The 23,985-nt window shown below is 40.7% G+C and overlaps 1 protein-coding gene across 1 annotated transcript in view; it reads right to left on the bottom strand.

The window, feature by feature from the left end:
• klhl32 (kelch-like family member 32) overlaps nt 1-23,985 on the bottom strand; it is a 369,033-nt gene that overhangs the window by 4,367 nt on the left and 340,681 nt on the right. The window contains exons 9-10 of the mRNA XM_028797833.2: nt 5,199-5,391; nt 3,903-3,997 (exon numbers count right to left, since the gene is read on the bottom strand). Of these exons, the coding sequence (XP_028653666.1) occupies nt 3,903-3,997; nt 5,199-5,391 (288 nt within the window). The remainder of the gene's footprint in view (nt 1-3,902; nt 3,998-5,198; nt 5,392-23,985) is intronic.

Here is a 23,985-nt window from a genome sequence, read left to right as displayed (position 1 = left end):
AAAAAATGTGAAGCAATTTGAGGACCCCATAAAAAAATAGGGGATGCCAGGCATTACATGCTGTAATGCTAATACTGCCATGGAGGATGTGACGCCATCTGTTTTTGTAAGTCAGAAACAATAGATTGAGAGACCAAGCAATTGCTTTAACAAAGATTTCCCAAGTTTCTCTAGTACTTACTAGTTTTTTCAAAAGAATAAAATACATACTTTGGAAAAATGGTAAACTGTAACTAAAATGGTAACAGTAAGGGGCAAATCTGAAATAAAATTCAAAGAAATGTTCTCCCAAAGGTTATAAATGGGGAAGGAAAAGATTGTAATAATCCACCTTGAAAGCCAAGAGAGTTCTTATTTTGAGAACAAAAAACTTTACAAGTGGCAACAACTTTTTCCTTAAGCAAAGAATTCAACACCAACATAACCAGAAATGAATAAGATATGAATCCATTCAAAAACTTCATTTTGCAAATGATCAGGAAGAAATTTTAACCAACAGAGTGTTAGGAGAGGAAGACGTTGTGGAGGATAATAGCCAAAAAATGAGAATTTATGAAATGATCTACTTGGTTATTCAAATCCAGGGAAGAATCAGAATATCATCTGTGTAAACTAAAACAAAGTCCAAGAATGTCCCTAAATGTGTCATTGTCAAAAGCTTGAAAAACCACTGGAGCATCAGCCAAAGCATACAGCGTAACCAATTACTCATAATGCCCAGTACCCCTGTTGAAATTGGCCTTTTGCTTATCTTCCTTTCTTATGTTTTAAATCTCAGGAATGCCAAGAGCTAGGGCTTTATCTCAGAAACATCAAGAGTAAGACAGAAGCCAATCCTGGCCGTAATTCCAGACCATCACAAGGCACATTTCATTCACAGAGTATCGTTTCACAGTAAGTAGCTAAACTAACTCACTTAACTTAAGGATAAGAAAGTAAAACCAAAATGATGCCAGGATAATGTTCAAACAGAAGGCACCCAAGTAAACATTAGTTTTAAAATCATCTGCCTGTTATAATGTAAAGGCTCATTTTTGGTCATTTACTACAACATTTACAAAAAAATATTACATTGATGCTCAGAATAACTTTTATACAAATTGTTATCACCATAATACGGGAACATTTATGTTCACATACTTGAGTAGTTTCTTAAACTTTAAACAAAAAACAAAAGGCCTCTCTTTTCATCTGTTTTACTCTAATGTCATTAGTTATTTGAATATTATGCAGTGTTATTAAAACTCTTTTTTAATTCCTGATTATTTTCTCACCATACTTTTTCTTTCCTGATTGCAATGCAGAATAACGTTCTCCATTAAAACTAGTATTTTTATTTTTTCTTACATACTTTAAAATTTGCATGCCTGTTGTTTGTTATTGTTTTCTTTGCGTATAAAGAAAAAATCCTAAACGAACACCATCTGCTACAGCCAATAACTGACGTTGCAGAAAAACCTGTGGGTGTTGAGGAAGGAAATCAATTTTAGCCCAAGCTCTAATTATTTTGCTACCCACTTTAAAGGTTCCTTTATTCTGACAATTACCTCTGGCGGTGACCAGATGCACATCTGAATGTCTCGGGCTTGAAAGTGAGCGATCCATCCTCTGAGATGAAAGCATCGTACCTCCCAGAGCAGGGCTGGTGGAGACTTTGAATCGCTAGTGTGGATGTGCAAAGGGCCCATTAGACCAGTTAAAAGCTTCTTCTTTTTCCCTTTCAATTTGTGATTCCAGTGCTTTTTTTTTTCTATTTCTCAAGTGTGCAGTGCTGTGAAAAAATATTTGCCTCTTCCTGATTTCCTCTGTTTTACAAATGTATTTACACTGAATGTTTTCAGGTCTTCCACCAAACCCTGTCTGAGCAAATAACACTTTTTTACTTGTATTGTTTTCTTAAATGAACAAAAGAATCCAACACCAACTAGCATTGTGTGAAAAAATAGTTGTCCCCTCTTACTTACATAATGTTTGCACCACCTTTAGCTGGAGCGACTACAATCAAACTCTTCCTGTATCTCAACATTGGTGTTTCACATTCCAGGAATGATGTGTTTGTTGTATGCTGGACATAAGTCACACAAAATATTTTTTCTCCTCATCTCTCCATAGAGCTTTCTTCCAAAAAGACTGGCAATCATCCAAATGTTTTTTTTTTGTGTGTAATGGGAGACAAGCAATTCTTTGTTTCTTACATACTAGTAATTTCTGTCTTGCTGCTCTCCAGAGAAGTCCACTTTTGCCCAGTGTCCTTCTGATTATGGAATCATGAACTCTGACCTTTGCTAAAGCAACAGAAGGCTGCATTTTCTTTGGATGTTTTACAATCCTTTGTGACATTCTGGATAATTTTACTCTCTTCTGCCTCCTCCTTGGAAGATACTCCACATTTGAAATGTTTCCATTTGGCTGTCACTCTAGTTTGGTGGAGTCACAGAGTCTTAGAAATTGGATTGTAGCCCTTTTCCTGATCAATGGATATCAACAGTTTGTCTGTGGTCTCTTCATGAATTTCCTTTGATGGCTGCATTAAGTGCTTGTTAAATCCTTGGCTGGAAACTAGACTCTGATAGCAATGGTCAATATAAGAGATCTGGCTGTGTTCAATCAGCTGACATTTTCCATGCAGTGCCAGTTGGTGTTGGGGAATTTTGTTGATTAGATAAATACATTTTTGTTGTTTAAGTGTTATTTATTAATGCAGGTATTGTTTACCTAATAAACTTTGGTTGAAAACCAGAAAACATTCAAAAATTTGCAATAAGAGAGGAAATCAGGTAAGATCAAATACTTTTCCACGATACTCTATAATAATTTTGTCATTTTTTACTGCAATATTTTGAAATACATTACATAAATCGTAGTCATAATTTGATTTTGAGAAATAATTTTAGGCAGTGGTAATTGAAGTAATAGCATTTAAAATCAGTCTATGTATGTCCTAACCGTCTTCTGCATCCCTGTGTCCCAAATTACCGTGTGGAGTTTGGAGGTTTTCTCCTTGTCTACACCAGATTTTGTCTCACATCAAGGACATATTAGACTTAGGTTAATTGATGACTTGCAAAAAACTACAGTGGCTGAGATTGCAGACACTTTGCAGACTTTATGGGAGAGCGGCAAAGAGAAAACAAGCTAATGTTAAAAAAATGCATATGACATATTGGCAGAATGCACATGGGAGTTTCTAAAGTTAGCTGGAAATTGAGCTTGATGGCCATCAGACTAATTGCACCTTATCAAATACACATCATCATGAGGCAGGGCCCTGGAAAGTTTGTGGGGATAAAATAAATGGAGCAAAACACTGGGAAATCAAAGTGGAAGATCTTATATAGTCCATAAGAAATCTATACCTTGGGAGAAGATTTGATCTCCAGCAAGACAACAATCCCAAGCATAAAGCCAAAGCTACAATTCCTGGCCTGGTTGCTGTTTTCCTTGCCCATACATTTGCTGTAGGTACTCTGCAATAGACTGGTGCCTTGTCAAGGCCTATTTACAGTGTTGTGCCCAGTGCTGCTGGCTCCTGCTCTAAGTGGCCCTGAATAGAATTAAGTAGGTTTTAGAACATTACATTATTCTGTTTCTCCTCCCTTATCACCAAACATGCCTGTGTAAGTTTAATTGGTGACTCCAAATTTATATGGTGTGATTGAAAGTGCCCTGTGATGGACTGCTCAGAGTTAGCTCTTGCAGTGTTCTCACATGGCCTACAGTTGGATAAAGTGCTTAAACAATGAATCAATGAATACTTTTCTTACCATAGATACAATGCAACTAGGCTAAAGGTTCATTCTCGGGAGATTTACACCTCAAACTACATTTCCAAATCACCTGTTTCCTTTTAAACCAAACATATAATCAGAAAATTAAAGTTGTTAGCTGTTAGTTCCACATACCTGAATACATGCTAATGGCTCATTTGTCCATATTGAATATCCACCTACAAGATAGATTCTTCCATTGTGAACAGCAACTCCTGACTCATTTTGCCCTAGAAACAGAGAATTAAAATATGAAGATCACTATCGGGATGTCATGGATGATCTAATAAACAGGCCTCAGACTGCTTTGTAGATGGACTATTATGTCATCAGTGATCACATTTTGTCAGAACTACTTCACAGGCCCATTCAAAAATGTCAGCAGGAGTGGATATGGACGGGTAATCTAATTGTAATTCACCTTTTGCTGCTTGTGTGGCCATTGTTGAACTTTTCAACCAATTTGTAGAAACTTAGATTTGGGCTACAGAAAATCCACATAAAGCAACTAACAGCAAGCTGCTGTTCTTTGATACAATCAGAAAGGGAAGCAGCCATGTTAACAACGATGTAATGTCAGCAGAAATGGGTGAGGACCTGTGATGTGATTGCTCTTCATCTGCAACACTTGTGTGGCCATTCTTGAAATTTCCAGCCCATTTGTGGAGACTCTGTGACAGTGACTCCATCACTGAGACAAAGCATTGTTTTTGTACTGTGCTTAAAGTTGACAATAGACTTGTGCTTCTGATGCACCTTCATCCCATATATAGCAGCTGGCTGCTCTTCTTTGGTATAAAGAAAGGGAAGAGGACATGTTATCAATGGCTCCTTCAGTAATTAACCAGACCAATTTTGACCCATGTTGCAGCATCTTAGAAAAACAAAGCTCATACATGCACATTCAACTTCTTCTGTAGGCAACAGTATAAGCATTAGTGCTGGTTGTTGTTTTACTTACTTTTTTAAAATATTCTAATGATGTTTCACCTCCAACTTAAACAGATTCTTACATCAAAATGTGAGTGATGATATGGCTTGGAATCTATAGTTCTCTATAAAACCTAATACCTCTTTGGTGGTGCAACTATAAGTCATTTTAAGATTATCCTGCATTTATAAAAAAGGTAGATTTGATATGACCACCTTCACAAACCTGTTTAATAAAGAAATATCTACTACGCTTACTGATTAACATTGTGGATAATAACTTGCATATATAATTAAGTCAAACCTTTGCAGATTTATGTGATTCCAAAGCGTGGATTGTCTCAAAGAACCTTCATTGAACAATATGAACATATATCATTTTATTGACACAACTCTGGCAAACCTGACTTCTAAAGCACTTACTGTATAATTATCTATATGCAATATTTGTTGTATTTGCAGCCATACTGTTTTAGAAGCACTTTATGAATGCAAACTTACCTGTAAGTAAACTGAAACTGCAGCGTGTCCACTGGTCCATGTCAATATCATAGCAGTCTATATGGCGTACCAAAATTCGATCATTGTTGTAGTCCAGATCATTCCCCCCCAGCACATAAAGCTTTCTGTGAACTGCTGCCATGACATGGTATACTCTTCTTTGCAACATGGGACTGCGACTAATCCATTTATTCTGGAATTAGAAGATATAAAAAGGGTATATTATTAGGATTATAGTCAAAATAAGACTTGTTTTGCTTATTCCATTCTAATCACTCTATCCTCTTTTCCTCTGACAGGACGGTAATGTGGCTAGACTAGGGTGGGCAATGTCTGTCCTAGAGAGCCACAGTGGCTGCAGGTTTTTGTTCCAACCCAGTTTCTTAATGAGAAGTCAATTATTACTGATGAAGCACTTATTGCTCAAGTGACATTTTGATGCTTCATTTTAGTGGTCTCACTTGTTAATGTTCCCCACCCTTAATTGCTTATTTCAATCTTACAATAAGATGTAAAAGACAAAGCAGCCAGTAGTTCTCCATCTAACTTGTTTCCATTTAGATCTGTGTGTGTTTGATTAAATAAAACATTTAATAGAAAATGTGACAGACTGAAAACAATCCTTTTTAGGCTTCAAATCATTTGGATGATATCCTATGATACAAGAACCTTACATTGCAAAGCAACAAGCCATAAAATTAAATAAGGTCTGAAATTGACAAGGATTGGTTTCTAATTAAACAACTGGGTTGGAATGAAAACCTGTAGCCACTGTGGCTCTTCAGGACTGACATTGCCCACCCCTGGGTTAGACCCCTGGCCACTATACACCACTTGCAGTAAAGAACAACAGTTATGTGTTGCCATAAGCCCCTTTAAGCACCATTGTTATTATATTCAGCTAATAGCTGACTGACTGTTGCCCACCTTTTATTTTGCACAAGTCGATGCACCTCTACTGATATCTTTCAACAGCAGGTGGTTTCTGTCTACAGGACGTCTGTGTGGTTGATGTTTTTTGGGTAGAGGCACATTTCTAATGCACCTGTGACATTGATTTAAAAGAAAATTCCACCAAATTTGATGCTTTTGATATAATACATTTGGTGCCCACTACAATGCTACATCCAAAGCCACTTAGATCTTTGGTCCTTGCTCATTGAACAATTATAAAAAATCTACAGGGAAAGGGATAGAAAAATCGATCCTTACAGGCTGGCATACCAGAGTTAAATCCATGTGCATTATCATGAAAAAGATGATCAGATCCTTATGTACTGCACAAGGTTTTAAGTTAACTGTTAATACAATCAACAAAACATTTGCCCAGAAGTCTCAAGTTGGTTCCACCAACTGATCACTCAGTTTTATTATCTTGTTTACCTGCTTTTTGACTCTCAAGCATATCAATATGGGATATGTATTATTAATTTTCACTATTAGCTGTCACAAACCTTCTGAACCAGACATGATCCCTTCAAGGTTATTGAAGACTTTTGCATGTGAAATCAGCATTCCTCTTTGTGATATTATTAATAGTTTACTTAAAAATAGAGTTGTTCCTGGACATTGGAAAGAAGCCACTACAGTAATCCCTCGCTATATCGCGCTTCGCCTTTCGCGGCTTCACTCCTTCGCGGATTTTATATGTAAGCATATTTAAATATATATCGCGGATTTTTCGCTGCTTCGCGGGTTTCTGCGGACAATGGGTCTTTTAATTTCTGGTACATGCTTCCTCAGTTGGTTTGCCCAGTTGATTTCATACAAGGGACGCTATTGGCAGATGGCTGAGAAGCTACCCGGCTTACTTTTCTCTTTCTCTTGCGCTGACTTTCTCTGATCCTGACGTAGGGGGATTGAGCAGGGGGGCTGTTCGCACACCTAGACGATACGGACGCTCGTCTAAAAATGCTGAAAGATTATCTTCACGTTGCTATCTTTTGTGCAGCTGCTTCCTGAAACGACATGCTGCACGGTGCTTCGCATACTTAAAAGCTCGAAGGGCACGTATTGATTTTTGCTTGTTTGTTTTTCTCTGTCTCTCTCTCTCTTTCTGTGCTCTTGACGGAGGGGGTGTGAGCTGCCGCCTTCAACAGCTTTGTGCCGCGGTGCTTCGCATACTTAAAAGCCAAACAGCCCTATTGATTTTCCTCTGCCTTTATGACAGTCTCTGCTCCTGACTCCTTTGAAGAGGAAGATATGTTTGCATTCTTTTAATTGTGAGACGGAACTGTCATCTCTGTCTTGTCATGGAGCACAGTTTAAACTTTTGAAAAAGAGACAAATGTTTGTTTGCAGTGTTTGAATAACGTTCCTGTCTCTCTACAACCTCCTGTGTTTCTGCGCAAATCTGTGACCCAAGCATGACAATATAAAAATAACCATATAAACATATGGTTTCTACTTCGCGGATTTTCTTATTTCGCGGGTGGCTCTGGAACGCAACCCCCGCGATGGAGGAGGGATTACTGTATAGATCCCGTTATAAAATTGTCTCCACCAAATATTGAGTACTTGACGCCGGTCTTGTTGACAACCCAGCTTTCCAAATTATGTGAACAATTTGTTGCAAACTGGATCCTGAACAATATTAAAATTAATTTAGATCCTGCGCAGTCTGGAAGTCGACATTCTGCAGCACACTGTCTATTATGTTTGATGGCTTTTACATGTAAGACAACAGATGTTCCAAGTTCAGTGTGTATGCCAATTACAGCTGACTTTGCCAGGACCCTTGACATTGTGAACCACATACTGTACTGCAGTGCAGTGCCTTCTTTTCTGAGGTGTGAAACCAGGTTTGATGGCGTGGGTAATGAATTTTATGACCGTAATTCAGAAAATAGGAACACCTAACTGATGGAATTGCCCAAGGGACTATATGAGAGTCTATTGTCTTCCTTACTTCCATTAATAGTGTTCTCATGGACAGCATACACCACTGGAAATATGTGGATGAAATGAATTTAGCCCACTTTACAACAGTCTTTGAATGAACTTAGTCATTGGCTTGAGGACAATAAAATGAACCTCAATTCAAAGCAATGTCAAATTTTGCATGTCACCTATATTACGAGGGTCATTCAAAAAGTTCCTGTGCTTTTTTAAAAAAATCTATTTATTAAGAATTTCAAAACAAATGACATCACTTTTCTACATAGTCACCTTTCTTTGCGATGCATGTTTCCCAGTCACATGACACTCTCAGACACGACCAATTACTACTCCTCCTGCCTTTACTGTTTCCAATGAAAATATAACTTTTTGCACGTCCCTTGTAGATGTGTACTTTGCCAACTCTCTTCATCAATCAAAATATTCTCGTCTTTAATACAGTGTGGGTTATCAGGAGCCAGCTTCTGACCCCTCCTTTAACCGCCACCTTATCGTGGTGAAGGGGTTTGCGTGTCCCAATGATCCTAGGAGCTCTGTTGTTTGGGGCTTTATGCCCCTGGTAAGGCCACCCAAGGCAAACTGGTCCTAGGTGAGGGATGAGACAAAGAGCGGTTAAACAAACCTTCTATGATGAATGAAAACTTTGGACGGCGTTTTCCCTTGCCCGGACGCGGGTCACCGGGGCCCCCCTCTGGAGCCAGGCTTGGAGGTGGGGCTCGATGGCGAGCGCCTGGTGGCCGGGCCTGCACCCATGGGGCTCGGCAGGGCACAGCCCGAAGAGGCAATGTGGGTCCCCCTTCCCATGGGCTCACCACCTATGGGAGGGGCCAAGGAGGTCGGGTGCAGTGTGAGTTGGGTGGTGGCCGAAGGCGGGGACCTTGGCGGTCCGATCCTCGGCTACAGAAGCTGGCTCTTGGGACGTGGAATGTCACCTCTCTGGAGGAGTTCAAGTATCTCGGGGTCTTGTTCACGAGTGAGGGAAGAATGGAGCGTGAAATCGACAGGCGGATTGGTGCGGCGTCCGCAGTAATGCGGGCTCTGCATCGGTCTGTTGTGGTGAAAAAGGAGCTGAGCCGTAAGGCAAAGCTCTCAATTTACCAATTGATCTATGTTCCTACCCTCACCTATGGTCATGAGCTATGGGTAGTGACCAAAAGAACGAGATCGCGAATACAAGCGGCTGAAATGAGTTTTCTCCGCAGGATGTCTGGGCTTTCCCTTAAAGATACGGTAAGAAGCTCAGTCATCTGGGAGGGGCTCAGAGTAGAGCTGCTGCTCCTCCGCATTGAGAGGAGTCAGATGAGGCATCTGATCAGGATGCCTCCTGGACGCCTCCCTGGTGAGGTGTTCCGGGCACGTCTAACCAGGAGGAGGCCCCGGGGAACATCCAGGACACGCTGGAGGGACTATGTCTCCCGGCTGGCCTGGGAATGCCTCGGGATTCTCCCGGAAGAGCTAGAAGAAGTGAAGGGAGAGGGAAGTCTGGGCATCTCTGCTCAAGCTGCTGTCCCCGTGACCCGACCTCGGATAAGCAGAAGAGGATGGATGGATGGATGGATGGGTTATCAGGATTATCATCGAGGAGAATTTGCTATACAGTCGCCAGATGGACCATATATGCTCATGTCAGGAAGAGTTATTTCTTGCAATGTTTGGAAATAGCTGGTGTCTCTAAAGCTGAATCAGTTCTTTTCTGTTTTTAATAGCAATGTTTTTTAGTGTTCTTAATGAATTTTGCTTTTGAAGAAAAAACAAATAAAATCACACTGACACAATCCTGTTAGCCAGTAGTTCTAGCAGCTGCCTCTCAGCTCTACAAACCTGGGCTCACATTAAACTTTGGTTGCCATCCCATGTGAAGTTTTGTTCTTACTCCGTGACTATGTCCCCGTACTCCATCGTTCCAGCATAAGTTAGGTTAAATGGTAACAGTAAATTGACCTTTATGATTCTGTGTGGACATTTAAATTAATCTTCCTTATAATAAGCAGTTGTCCTGTTTAGACTGTTTCCCACATTGCACTTCATATATTTTGGAGCAAACATGGCTTTTGATAGTCCCTGCATTTGGTCAAGTAAAGATTAGACAATAAATAGATGGATGACTGCTGGCAACATCCACAGTCACACAAACTTTCAGAAACCATTACCTTTATTGAAACTAAACTTGATGTAATAACAGTGCTGTGTACAATCCCTTGGAAGGCTAATCAACTTACTAAAGTCTAAAACAAAATTTTATTTTATTTCTTTCTCGTTCAGCAGTGGAGCTCAAAAATGTAAAACTGACCCCAAAAAAATCAAAATGATACATCAATGAGCAAGGTTCTTCCCTTATTAAATCAAAAATAGATGGACTGAATTCTATTGCAAATAACATTTCCATCTTGGGCGGCACGGCATGGTGGCGCAGTGGTACCGCTGCTGCCTCACAGTAAGGAGACCCGGGTTCACCTCCCAGGTCCTCCCTGCGTGGAGTTTGCATGTTCTCCCCATGTCTGCGTGGGTTTCCTCCCACAGTCCAAAGACATGCAGGTTAGGTGCATTGGCGATTCTAAATTGTCCCTAGTGTGTGCTTGGTGTGTGTGCTCTGCGGTGGGCTGGCACCCTGCCCAGGGTTTGTTTCCTGCCTTGCGCCCTGTGTTGGCTGGGATTGGCTCCTGTGACCCTGTAGTTAGGATATAGCGGATTGGATAATAGATGGATGGATTTCCATCTTTCTTTTACCAACTCATGGACTGTAAATTCAGAATTCCCAGGCAGACATTAAATTGGCTAATACTAGAAAGTGTGAATTTTAAAATGATAGTGTGTCTTCCTTGTAACTCATTAGTTGGGTAAGCCTAAAAGTGTGGATAAAAAGCCAAACAATACTGGGACAGGAACAACGAACAGCCTCAACCATGACATGGGTAGAAGGTGCCAATGATGCAGCAGAGATGCTGACATCGCAGAAAGGCTCAGTTGAAGATCCTTGCCCATTATGCCGGGAGGACATGGGTGAGGTAAAATATATGATTTATTTGCTCCCCCAAGACATAAGATGGCAGCATCCCTGTTCTATGGCACCTGTACAGACACTCGCAGGGCATGTTGGAATCTGTAATCTGGCAGAGTGGCTCATTTGGCTTCCAAAGAACTGCCAGGGGGTGCTGCAGAGATCTGTGAACTTTACTTTGTGGGTCTTCCACATGAGCAATAGACTATGCCCTAACATCAAAAGTACTCCCGGGTCCTAAATAAAAGGAGTTGCTTTGCCTTGCCTTGGGGAGTTGAGTCAGGAGGCAGAGGACAATATTTGCTTGGAGGAAGAGGAGTAGGATAGAAAAGAAGGAAGACTTTTATTCTTATTGTTGTGGTGTGCTGTGCAGGATGACTCTAGAAGGTCCTGTTAAGGTACCAGAAAGAATAAAAATTATTGTATTTGACTGTTGTCATTTTCCGTTATGACAAGAATTTTGGGTGCTGCTATGCCCCCTGGAGGTCACAATAGTTACAGAAAAAGCCCAGGGAAACAAATTTGTGAATAAGGCCTTAGGGAGAGACATTCTTTACTTTTTACCTCAAAAGATCCCCCCAAAAAAACTGTTTTTGAAATTCTGTTAAGCGAGTATCACTATGGTTAATTCACAAGCATAACCAATTTTAGGGTTAGTTTTGTAAAAGTGTATAGGAAACCTGGCTATTTCGCTTAATTCTAGGGAAAAATGATGGTGAAGATGGAGCTGCCGCAATAGAGGTGGCCAGGTTGGGCATATATTCTGCAAATTTCAAATCTGCTTTAACAGAACAAGAACATCTTTCTAATGACTAGAGTAAATCCTCAAGGGCAAAAATTCTGATAACACACTCTGTTCATGAAGCTAAGACTCAGATACAAAGCAAAAAAAGTAACAAAATTACCAAATCCATAATTAAAATTCAGTGTACATCATGTCTGCGCTGTCATTTAAGATTACAAACTATATTTTAAAACAAGCTACCTACTGCTGTTAGCTGACAAGGCAGTGATGGAAGTTGCCTTCATGTCTTCTGTATCATATTTTAAAACTGAGATGCACAGCCTTCTCTGCTTGCCGCAGCTTCTTATAGGAATGATTAAAAATGAATATTCATTGAGGGTATAAACAGAAGCTTAACACAAATTACCTCCGCAAAACATTTCATCCCACTGCGCAGATGTCATTGAGCTTGTTTGGTAAAAGTCACCTGGCATTCTTGACTTGTTTGCAACAGGTTAATGACTCCTAAAACAGATGTAGTCCTTTAGTACATCTGGCCTCTTGCAAAGCATTGACCTCATTATGGATCCGACTCTGATTGGCTGCTGTCCAGACTAACGGTCAGTACCTGCGCTAAACAAGCAGAGTCCCAGTGGTAGCACGCTGACTTGTAATTCCAGTTTTTTTTTTTTTTCCTTATCCACATTCCCTACTAACATGAAATAAAGCTGGGAGCTTCCCCCTCTGACAAAAGACACTACAGCTGGAGGCAGCTTATTAAAAATGAGAAATAATTCTCTATCTGTTTGGGAAAGTGATTAGCCCGTGGTGGTCACACACAACACATCAGTCGTTGGTTTGCTAAAGAACAAATAATTATTTGAAGCTTCCTTTATATTTTAAGGACTGCCCAATCATTTCTGCGGCCCATTATAGTGCCTGTCAAAAAATATTTGTCTCTTTGGAAGCTTTCACAGTTTGTTACTATACAACATTGAATCACAGTGGATTTAATTTGGCTTCTTTGACACAGACCAACAGAAAACGTCTCTTTTATCAACCTGAATAGAGATCTCTGCAAACTCTTTAATTAACACGAATAAAGTAATGTAATTATTTACAAATATACAGTAAATATAATGAAGTTATGTATTTTAATACATTCTTCTTAATCATGGTGCCAGAGCGTGGCAACATGTTCTAAGTTGGTCAGATACGCAAGTAAGAATTTCACAGTACACAAAGCAATATTAATACTTCTACTATTACTACTATGTTACCAGAAGTGATCTCTATTATTCTGCCTAACAGCAGAGACTGTGCAGTAAATTGGAAACCAAAGCTAAAATAGAGATTGTGACGTGTAGAAATGGTCAATCACTCTGTAGGTTTCTTTACACTGAGGTACTTTAGATCGTTGTGTACAGGACAGGAAGCAGTTCTTGGGGTGATACGAAGAGTTACAACACTGGGGAACAGACAGTGACTCCACTAGCTAGATTTTGAACATGTGTTCCCTGCTTTATTTTATGACTACATTTCTTTATATTTTGTAACTACAGACCAGTGGCCCTCACATCATTGAGAAGCTGGTATAGGCTATAAGAGTCCTTTTGTGAAAAACCATAGCAGTTTGCTTGTCTGACAAAGTTTGGTGTAGAAGATGCAGTTATCTATCTGCTTGTAAAGGCCTGGGTTGGCTGCAGTTGCCATACTCCCTTGAACTGAGGACCATTGATAGTCATAACCGAGGGTGAACCAGGCAATGTGGACGCTTAACAGCAAGAGGCAGGGTGCAGAAGTGCTTAAGTGCTTTTATTTTCAAACACAAAAGTCAAACAGGGATCAAAACTGCCAAGTGGAGATGTGTAGTGCTCTTCACTAAATAAATAATTAATAATAAATGGCAAAACCAGTATTGAAAGTGGAGGTTAAAAACAGCTATCCAAAAATAAATAATAATCCCAAAACAGATTGACAACTAAGCTAAACACACAGGATCTGTCTATTTAAAACCACAGCTTGCCTTGGTGCTCTGTCTTAATTGACGTCTCCTCGGCTCACTGTAAGGGCTCCTCAGTCTGAGGAGACGTCCACCGGCAGGTGCACTCAGCTCTCACAAAGTCACCTCATCTGGTCAATACTGGGATGCCCCATGCCTTACTCGTGTCACTCAATGCCTTCCATCTGCATCTGCAAGGAACCCCATGAGCACTGCTCCTTCTCCTGCCTGCCACCATCGCACAGCCTCCAATGAGAGCCCACTCTGCTCCCTAATCACTCAGCAGGAATGACCCTGCTCCTCAATCGTTGTACGCTAGCTCCTTTATGGGGGCTAAACCTGGCTGCCTGAATGCTTTTTGATTTCTCCAGTGTCTTCAGTATTATCCAGCCATACCTGTTATAGGGGTAACCTCAGAGACATGCAGGTGGATGAACCTATGGCATCCTGGATAGTGGACTATCTGTCCAGCAGGCCACAGTTTGTGTGACTCCTGGACTGTGTCTCTGATATGAATGTGAGCAACACTGGAGCAACACAAGAAACAGTCCTGTCTCCTTTTCTCTTCGCACTGTACACATCAGACTGTAAATATAACACCAGGATTCAAATTCTCAGATGATTTGGCACTAATGGGGTGTATTGATAAGAGGGATGAAACAGCGTATTGGAGTCAGGTGGTGATCTTTGTTTCTTGGTGCAGAAAGATTTGTCTCCAACTCCGAAGCAACAGGATATTGACTTTCACAGAACCAATGAGCTTCTACACCTGCTCATGATTTAGGGAGAAGATGTGGAGGTGATGCACTGCTTCAGATACTTGCGGGTTCACATCAAGGACAGGCTGGACTAGCCTAGTAATACAGATGAACTATATAAGAAATGGCAGAACAGGCTCTTTATTCTTTGGAGACTGCACTACTTTGTTATGGGTAGTGACACCCTTCACATCTTCTGCAACACTTGTGTTGGCCAGTGTGCAATGGGTAACATCACTTTATGAGAGGCCCACCGAATCAACAAAGTCGTTAAAAGAGTAGACTCACATCTCCTCTGACACACTAACATTAAGCACACAAATTATTTAACAGAATGGTGTCAAGAAACACAACTGTGGCTCCTTTATGTCAACAGCAATAGGTCTGTATAGTGCATCACTGCGACTGGGACTGCTCTTCTTATCTTTAACCAGATGAAATGTTTTCTTTCTTTTTTAGTAATTCTGAGCTGTATTTTGGGGGGGAGGGGTCATTGTTTGTTATAGTATTTATTTATTTGGCTTCTGTAAAACCTAAATTTCCTAAATTCTATCTATCTATCTATCTATCTATCTATCTATCTATCTATCTATCTATCTATCTATCTATCTATCTATCTATCTATCTATCTATCTATCTATCTATCTATCTATGTACTGGCATATTTTTCAGCTTGATGATCTTGGTACATATTGTCTATTAACCCTGCTGTTTCAAAAGAATATTTTTTTTATTAGTTGTTTCAGATGTTTAATCAACTTCTATCTATCTATTGTGGCACGCGGCTGGCGTCCATGACCAGCCGGGATGCCCCTGCACTGTATCTTCAGGGGGAGCGGTCTTGGATGGTGCAATACCTTCCACTGGACGCTAGATGGCCACCCCCCTGGATTGGAGAGGTGCCTCGGGCAAGAGTTGGAGTTGGATGCAGCCCTGTTGGGTCCCGCAGGCACCACCAGAGGGTGCTGTAGCTGGGACTCCTGCGCCCCTGTGGGCCACGTATGCACTACACCCGGAAGTGCAGCCGCAACAAGCCAATCAAGCACCTGAAGCACTTCCGGGTGAATTATAAAAGGGGCCAGCAGCCACCACTCTTGGAGCCAGAGTTGGGAGGTGGAGGACAAAGCTAGATGGGAGGAGTGGTGGTGCCAGAAGAGTGTGTGTTAAATTAAGTGCTTTTAGGACTGTGTATTGCCTGTGGGGTTCATGGGGAAAACGTGCCCCACAGGTGAAGAAAAATAAAAGTCTTTGTGCTTTTACACGTGCCTCAGTGTGAGTCTGTGTCGGGTCGGGTGCAATATAGTGCCTTTTACCACACTATCTATCTATCTATCTATCTATCTATCTATCTATCTATCTATCTATCTATCTATCTATCTATCTATCTATCTATCTATCTATCTATCTATCTATCTATCTATCTATCGGTTTGTCTTTCTGTCTGTCTGTCAGAAGGCGCTTTGTAAAGTTTCTTTTAAAACTCTTCAATTATTTACATCCCCATATTAAACTCTGTAATGTTTGTGTAGTCGGAATTAATTTCTGGGTTAGCCGCTAACTCCTCTGACAGGAGCCTGTAGACACCATCTGCTTGTCGGAGGCTGAGATCGGTCCCCTGATTGTATCTCTGCTTCCCCCCACTGCAAGGACTGCCAGGTGAGCCATCAAGCAGCGAATCAGCAATGAAATGCTGGGGCCTGGAGGGGTCAGTCCTAATAAACCACTGTTTGAATACTAATCAGCAATGGGGAAGAAGAGGTCACCGCTGCCTGCTTGTTAGCAGGTAGCTGTGTGCTCAGCGGCAGATGGCAGGCATTATCGACTCGCTGCATACACACACAGACACACGCAGGCTTGAAAAAGAAAGATGGGGAAAATGACACACACACTGGCTTCAGTGCCTACAGATCAAGTGATTTGAATTCCACACCATACACATGGAATGTTTGCCTGCCTCTCTGTCTAAACATTACAGGGACAGCACAGAGTGTCAGGAGGAAAGGAGCAGAAGGACAAAAACAAAAAAAAAATCAGATCATGAAGGCAGCTCTCTTTTTGCATGGATCGACCTCACTAAAATGGTCTGCAAGGTGATGTTGTGTCTCTCTTTACCTTTAGATATGACAGCCTGCCTCATAATTGATCTTTTGAACCAACTTAATCCAGTCCAGGGTCATAATAGTTGGGAGCCCATATTGGCAACATCACTCCTACTCTATTTACTCAGTCCCTAAAGCAGGGAGTCTAATTGTCTGTTTTACTGTATGGATATATTTAAAAAAAATGTCAATCAACAAAAAAGGAAAATGAGATATGGGTGGAAATCAGGAAAGCATTTTTAAGTGTCTAAGCAAGAAAAATGAAGCAATGGCACACGGAAAATAACCAAATCTATTTTAATGCTACTGATTACTAAAGTGCAGTTATGCAGCACAAACAACATGCAAATTATTATATCATTAATCAAAGCAAAATGACAAAATCTTAAAATTAAAGAAATTAATTTAGCTCTAATAGCAAAAAGAAAAATTAATCATGGGTATAGGTAAGCCAATTCCTTTCTTTAAAGTTAAATAAAAATACTTATGAGCTTCATGATTAACGTTAGAATTTTTTTTTATTGTTATTTAAACCAATCGCTGTATGCACATACATTATTATAAAGCTTTGCTTTAGTAGGGTGAACTAATTATTTATTAGAAGAAGCAGTATTTATTCTCTTGGATACAATGTTTGCAGGAAATAGTGGGAATGGGCTGATCCCACTAATATAAGTTCCATAACCACCCCACAGCCATGGTTTCTTTCATGAAATGTTGTAGAAGACACAAGTACGTATTAAAGTAGCCAAACAAAAGTGTCACAAATTCTGGTCTACAAATTTTTTGGTTACTGTTCTGCTGGTTCTGATCAGACTTTGCGTTTACTTTGTGTTATTTTATTTACTTATTTTATACCCACTACATTGGGTTTCATGAGTTATGTTCGCCAGACACTCATAAACATAGGATCGCAGGTCACTCACCAACTTTTTGACTCTGTATTTGCTGACTCAGCTGGGCGGAGAGTGATCCTTAAAAAGAAAATGGCAACAACAACAGCAGACACACCCGAAACACGGCAGAGTGAGGGTCTCAGCACACTCACCACCACACCCAGTGTCCAGCTAGCTATTGTCCTGCCACTCGATAACAAGTTGGACAACATCAGAGCAAGGATCAAGTTCCAGCAAGACATTCAAGACTGCAACACCTTTTGTCTCACAGAAACATGACTGACTCCATCAGTACCAGACCATGCGATTCGGCCCACTAAATCACCATATGGACAGAGCAGAGGAGTCTGGCAAATTGAAAGGTTGAGGTGTATGTCTCATGGTGAACAACAACTGGTGCAACAGCAGGAATGTAACAGTCTTATCACACTAATGCCGACCCGATCTGGAGTCCCTGATTATTAAATGCAGACCATTTTATCTTACCCACGAGTTTACTTTGGTTAATGTCATGGCTGTGTATATTCCACAGATACAGATACTGCCCAGATGGAATTGTATGAGACACTTGATCGCCACTAGAATGATAACAAGGATGCTGCCCTGATCGTGGCTGGCAATTTCAACAAGGCTAGTTTCAAAAGGTAATGATAAACTTTTATCAGAACAATACATGTTCTGCCAGAGGGGATAGGAAACAGTATCACTGATCTACTCTGTATAAAAACAGCTATAAGGCAGAAACATGGACTGATTATGCTGACGTCTTTCTTATGCCCAAATGAAAACAAAATTTAAAGCAAGAAGCTCTAGTCATGCGTGAGGTCACACATCAGACAGATCAATCAGAGACTATTCTCTGAGAGTTGCTGACTCGGATATGTTTGGGTGCAGCTCTGATGATGACATCAATGTGTTTATGGAAACTGAGACTTGTTACTTTGGATATCCCTAAATGAAATAGCACCAAAAGTCATCATCAGAACTTATCCAAGCCAGAAACCATGGGAGTGATGCACTAAATGTGTGCACCACTGTCTACAACATGTGGCTTGTGTTTGGCAAATATGGCCATCCCAAAAAATCTAAGGAGAGCTGTGAAAACTACTAAGCAACATTATGGAGAGAAAGTGAAAGAACAATTTGAACAGTTTGATTCTTGGAGCATCTGGCTAGGCTTCTGGACAATAACAGAATATAAAGCAACTACACCCAGCATGGTGAGTAGCAACACAACAACATGTATACCCAAAAATCACACAAGGAATGCCTCAATAGTCTTTTGTGACTTTTCGGTAGCTAACTCATGTGGCTGGGGGTTTCTCCCCCCGTTGCGATCTGCGCCCTAGGTGAATGCCTAATTCGCTTTAATGGTGGTGCCGGCCCTGATTGTACTGTATGTATAATTTGTATGTGAACAAAAAATTTATTTTGATTTAATTGAATCCAGTTTAGGGTAACTGGGTGGCAGTGAATCCCAGCAGCATACACTGTATAACTCCATCAATTCACCTAAAGCACCAAATCATGTTACAAGTAGCTTTGTGATTTCCTATGAATCGACCATTTGGCAGCACCTAACCCTGCTAGCTGGTTTACTATCATTGACTTAATGAGTGATAACAATGTTCATCTGCATTAGCATCAAGAGCTTTGATTGCTCGTGATGTGCCCATGCTTGAGTGTAATTCATTGAGCACCCAAGCTGAATGAAAATCCTTTTGTAAATGACACTAATTAATGCTTCATTTGAATGAGTATATCACAGTACACAGTTATTTTTGAAGTTACTGGATAAGAATCTAAAAGCAATAAAAAAATCCTCTTTTGCTGCCTATACTTGCATTAATGCATAGTATGAGCTAATGAAGCACTACATAAATGTTTAAAATTACTGATCATCATCGTGCCAAGTTGAATCAAAATTACTGGACTCTTGCTTCACTTCTAAACATGTTTATGCACTCCTAATGTGCTTGCACATTGTAATCAGGCATTAAACTGCTCAAGCTCTTGTTAGGCTCCGTAGACACCTACTGGTCTACTGCATGGAGTTGGATTAGTTTGTGGCTAATCTTTCAAGTATCTTCGTATAATGTATTGGACTTGGAGTACCGTAGATACTCGCATATTAGTCGATCTCGCAGATAAGTCGAGTGTATTGTTTAAGCCAAAAATTACGAAATTTGTTACGACCCGCGTATACGTTGAGGGTAAAACTTGACAGCTATCAGAGATAGAGGGCGACAATCAGCTGTTAATGGCGACAAAACTCACTGTCACGTCACAGGCATTCCCTCTGTGCTTGGAGAAATGCTAGACGCGTTGACTCGGCAACTATTCCTTGCGTGTGCATGAGTTGCGAAATGTAAACAAAGGCAAGATGGCGTCGATATTTCACAAAAGAAAAGAAAACACTAGGCAGACGATGTTTTGCACAGAGTCGGACTCTGATTTTTCAGAATCGGATTTTATTGATAGTGATCAGGAATCGAGCAAGAGAGTGAGAAGCCGGCATCAGCTGATCGGACACCAGCCGATGCCGCGCCAGCTGAATGCATTCGCGCAGCCGATGCAGCTACTGCAAGGTTCGTGTGGGAGGAATACCCAGACATTGATTCGTGGGAGCCGAACTGGCTACCGGACTTCACAAGACAGCATGGCTTGCTGTTGGACACGACAGATCACCCGCTGCTGGACTACTTCAGGCTGCTTTCTTCTGATGCTGCTTTTCAGCTACTGTCAGACGAGACAAACAGGTAGGCAGAGAAATTTTTTGAATTGCGGGGTGCACTTGCATCGCATTGATAGCGAAATATAAACAAAGGCAAGATGGCGTCGATATGTCACAAGGGAGCGAAGCGAGTGCAGAAAAGAAAACACTCGGCAGACGATGTTTTGCACATTATCGCTGAGTCGGACTCTGATTTTTCAGAATCGGATTTTATTGACAGTGATCAGGAATCGAGCAAGAGAGTGAGAAGCCGGCATCAGCTGATCGGACACCAGCCGATGCCGAGCCAGCTGAACACATTCGCGCTGCCGATGCAGCTACTGCAAGGTTCGCGTGGGAGGAATACCCAGACATTGATCCGTGGGAGCCGAACTGGCTACCGGACTTCACAAGACAGCATGGCTTGCCGTTGGACACGACAGATCACCCGCTGCTGGACTACTTCAGGCTGCTCTCTCCTGATGCTGCTTTTCAGCTACTGTCAGACGAGAGAAACAGGTAGGCAGAGAAATTTTTTGAATCGCCGGCTGTGCTTGCATCGCATTGATAGCATGTGTTGCCTTGGTTCTTTTGATTCCAAATCTGGTTGCACGTGGCAGCTAATGGTATGTTTGTTATCCAAAACCTGCAAAAGCTAATGCTCAAATTAAAGTATTTCACAGTTTAAAGAATTATTTAATGAAATTAGAAAAAAACTAGCTAATTAGCAATAGTATTGCTGGCTTATAATTATTTCAAAGACCATGGGAAACAACAGATGACCGGTGACTTAACACCGTGAAGCGTTGAGTGTACAATGTCATTACCCAAATTCTATGGACAATTGTGTTGCCCCGCGGATAAGTTGATTCTGCTTTTTTGAATGAATTTTAAGGCATACATTTTTCGACTTATACGCGAGTATCTACAGTGCATACCAAATGTGCAAGTGTCTTCGATTAATTATGATGGAATACAACCTGTGTTGTGCTTATTCAGGACTTCAGGTTATTTGAAAAAGATCTGCAGAGATTTTTAATGAATGCTTTGTAGTGGCCTCTGCGTCTGCTAACTCTAGAAAACGATGAGTTGTTATTTTTTTCTGGAACTACTTGCAGCCCAAAATACATGAAATGGGTTAAAATGGAGCTGGTATATCATGCTATGTGCTGATAGAGATGGGTGGTAGTGAAAAAACTACTGCATTTTTTCATCAACAACATATCAACATATTCATCTTTTTCTTTCCATATGGGACACACTCTGGACCCCCTGGAGGTAGAAGCGAAGGAGAGAATTGCAACAAAACTGAGTATCATTATGAACAATGTTGCACATCCTCTGTCTGACACACTAACACCAAGCACTTTCAGCCAACAAATTATTCAGTAGAAGCGTGTCAAGAAACACAACTGGGGCACCTTTATACCAACGACAAAATGCCTTTATAGTGCCTCACTGTGACTGCTCTTCTCATCTTTAGCAAAGTCAGAAGGCTTCCTTTCTTTTTAGTAATTATGGTGTGTATTTGAGGGCATTGTTATTTTATTATTATTTTATTTATTTATTTATTTATTGAGCTTATGTAAAAAGCCAAATTTCCACCCTGGGAGAAATAAACTGCTATTTTGTTCATATTATTGTTGGTATGGATGCAAACACCTTCAATCCCCTGCTAGATAAAATGCCACCTCCCTTCCTAACTTATTCCTCATTCAGCTTGTTTACTGCTCAAATTTGTTTCTGATTTAAACCCAGGTTATTCTCTGTGTCTGTTAAAGTTTTGTTTTTCTCCTCCTGGAGTCATACTCTCTCCATTTCTACTTCTAAATCACTTGCTTTGCTTATTGCTAATGTGTCACTTGAAATAACCAACCTCACTGATTTATCACGTGGCTTATCTTTAGAGACTTCAAAAATGATTCTACATATAAGTACTCTACTTGTCTGTTAATTATTTATCTATCTTACATAAGTTCCTATTATTTATTTTTATATGTTATTTGGGTAGCCCTCTGTTGTGATGTGAAATTTTGCGTACATGTTGATAAATATTTTGCATGTCTTTAGTTTGTAACTTAGACAAAGCAATGTAATATTAGTGTTACATTATTGATAATAACAGCAATGGTTTGATGGTTTAAGATCCCCTTTCTCCCTTTTAGGAATGAGTCTCTTTGTAATTTTACGACAGGGCTGGGGAAAGTGCCTCAAACACGTTTGGCTAATATTTCTCTTCAGGACTCCCAGTCAACTCCCACAGGAAAGCCAGGCTGCCTAACTGCCAAACTTCAGCTCAACAAATGGTTTGGAGAGCAGGTGTTAAGATATTCTATCCCCCCATTGGTCTGAAGTATGGCTGTTTGGAACTGGCTTATATCAGAAGCCTTTAAGTACCATGACATCCTACTGGCTCTAGGGGTTGGACAGAAAACCTATAAATTTGCTTGCTTTACCTCATTCTCTCTCTCTTACCAAACTGATGAAAGATCATCTCTCACACCATGAACTGAAAAGGACAACACAATGAAGGGCACAGCTCGGCAGCCATATTGAGACAGGCATGCAGCCTGTTCTGAAGAAAGCGGACCACAAATGATGTCTTAACTAGAGACATTTTAAGTAACTAACAAGTCTGTGCGCTGTCTGAAACTACACATCACCATTTAAACAGGTTGTATGGTTGCCAATATTCAAACGTACTTTGCATATTGTTATTATTTATGAATATTACCAATAATACATTGTTTAAATTGTAACTTAACTCCTGTTTGTCTTTAACTACACCTAATTGTCTCAGGTTATAGATGTAGAAGGGAAGGTGGAGAGAAGTTATATGGTACAGTACCTTATAAACAGTGGTAAGTCTGGGAGATTTGAGGCATTCTGACAAAGACTATATATTAATAATACAAAAGGGGAAAGTAGAGCAATATATTACTCTACCAAGACAAAACACCCTCCAGTACAGTGACATTGTGTGGTATGTTCAGCAAGGAACAGGAGGCCTGGGGCTTTGTAAGGACAGACCTTTGTGGAAAAAGGCAACCACATCTGAAGGGTGAAAGTTGGTAAAGCTAGAAATTGACTGGCAGGAGGAGGCAGGAAGATGTGCTAAGGCTGTCTCTCAAACCAAGCAGGGACAGTGGATGAGGTGGGAGAGTGTCGAGAAAAGGAAACTCAGTTGGAAGTACTAAAGGGAGATGGAGGCAAGCAAAATTAAAATCCTACTCTGAGCAACCTATGACGTCCTTCTTTTGTTTAAGAACCTCAACCGGTGGCTGGGTAAAGATCCATCATATTTAGCACCTGCTACCCTCAGACGCATCCTCACTGAGTGCAATGAAAGTTTGTCTAAGGTTAGGCACACTTGGAGACACAACCAAGTGCTAAAGTGCCTGACAGTAGCCCTGGAAGCCAAAAGAACAGTTACTAATGCATTGCCTCCTAAAATATAATGCACAACCCTAAAAACATCTATTATTCAAGAGAAGGAACAAGTGCAGAGGAAGCTTCACCCACCGACCAGGGTAGGACAGCTGGAAGCAGCCCGAGACTGAGAAGTGCTGGTTGACATAGGCCAGTATCATCCATATTACTAACCGAGAATGGTAAACCAGAAGGCACAGACGCAGGTCTCGGTAAACCGGAAGGCACAGACGCAGGTACACGGCGATGGACCCAGGAGACATAGTGCGC

The sequence above is a fragment of the Erpetoichthys calabaricus genome, chromosome 3 (genome assembly GCF_900747795.2).
Source record: "Erpetoichthys calabaricus chromosome 3, fErpCal1.3, whole genome shotgun sequence".
NCBI classification, from domain to species: Eukaryota; Metazoa; Chordata; class Cladistia; order Polypteriformes; family Polypteridae; genus Erpetoichthys; species Erpetoichthys calabaricus.
Note: the sequence above shows the minus strand (reverse complement) of the source record. Positions and strands in the feature narration are given on the sequence as shown.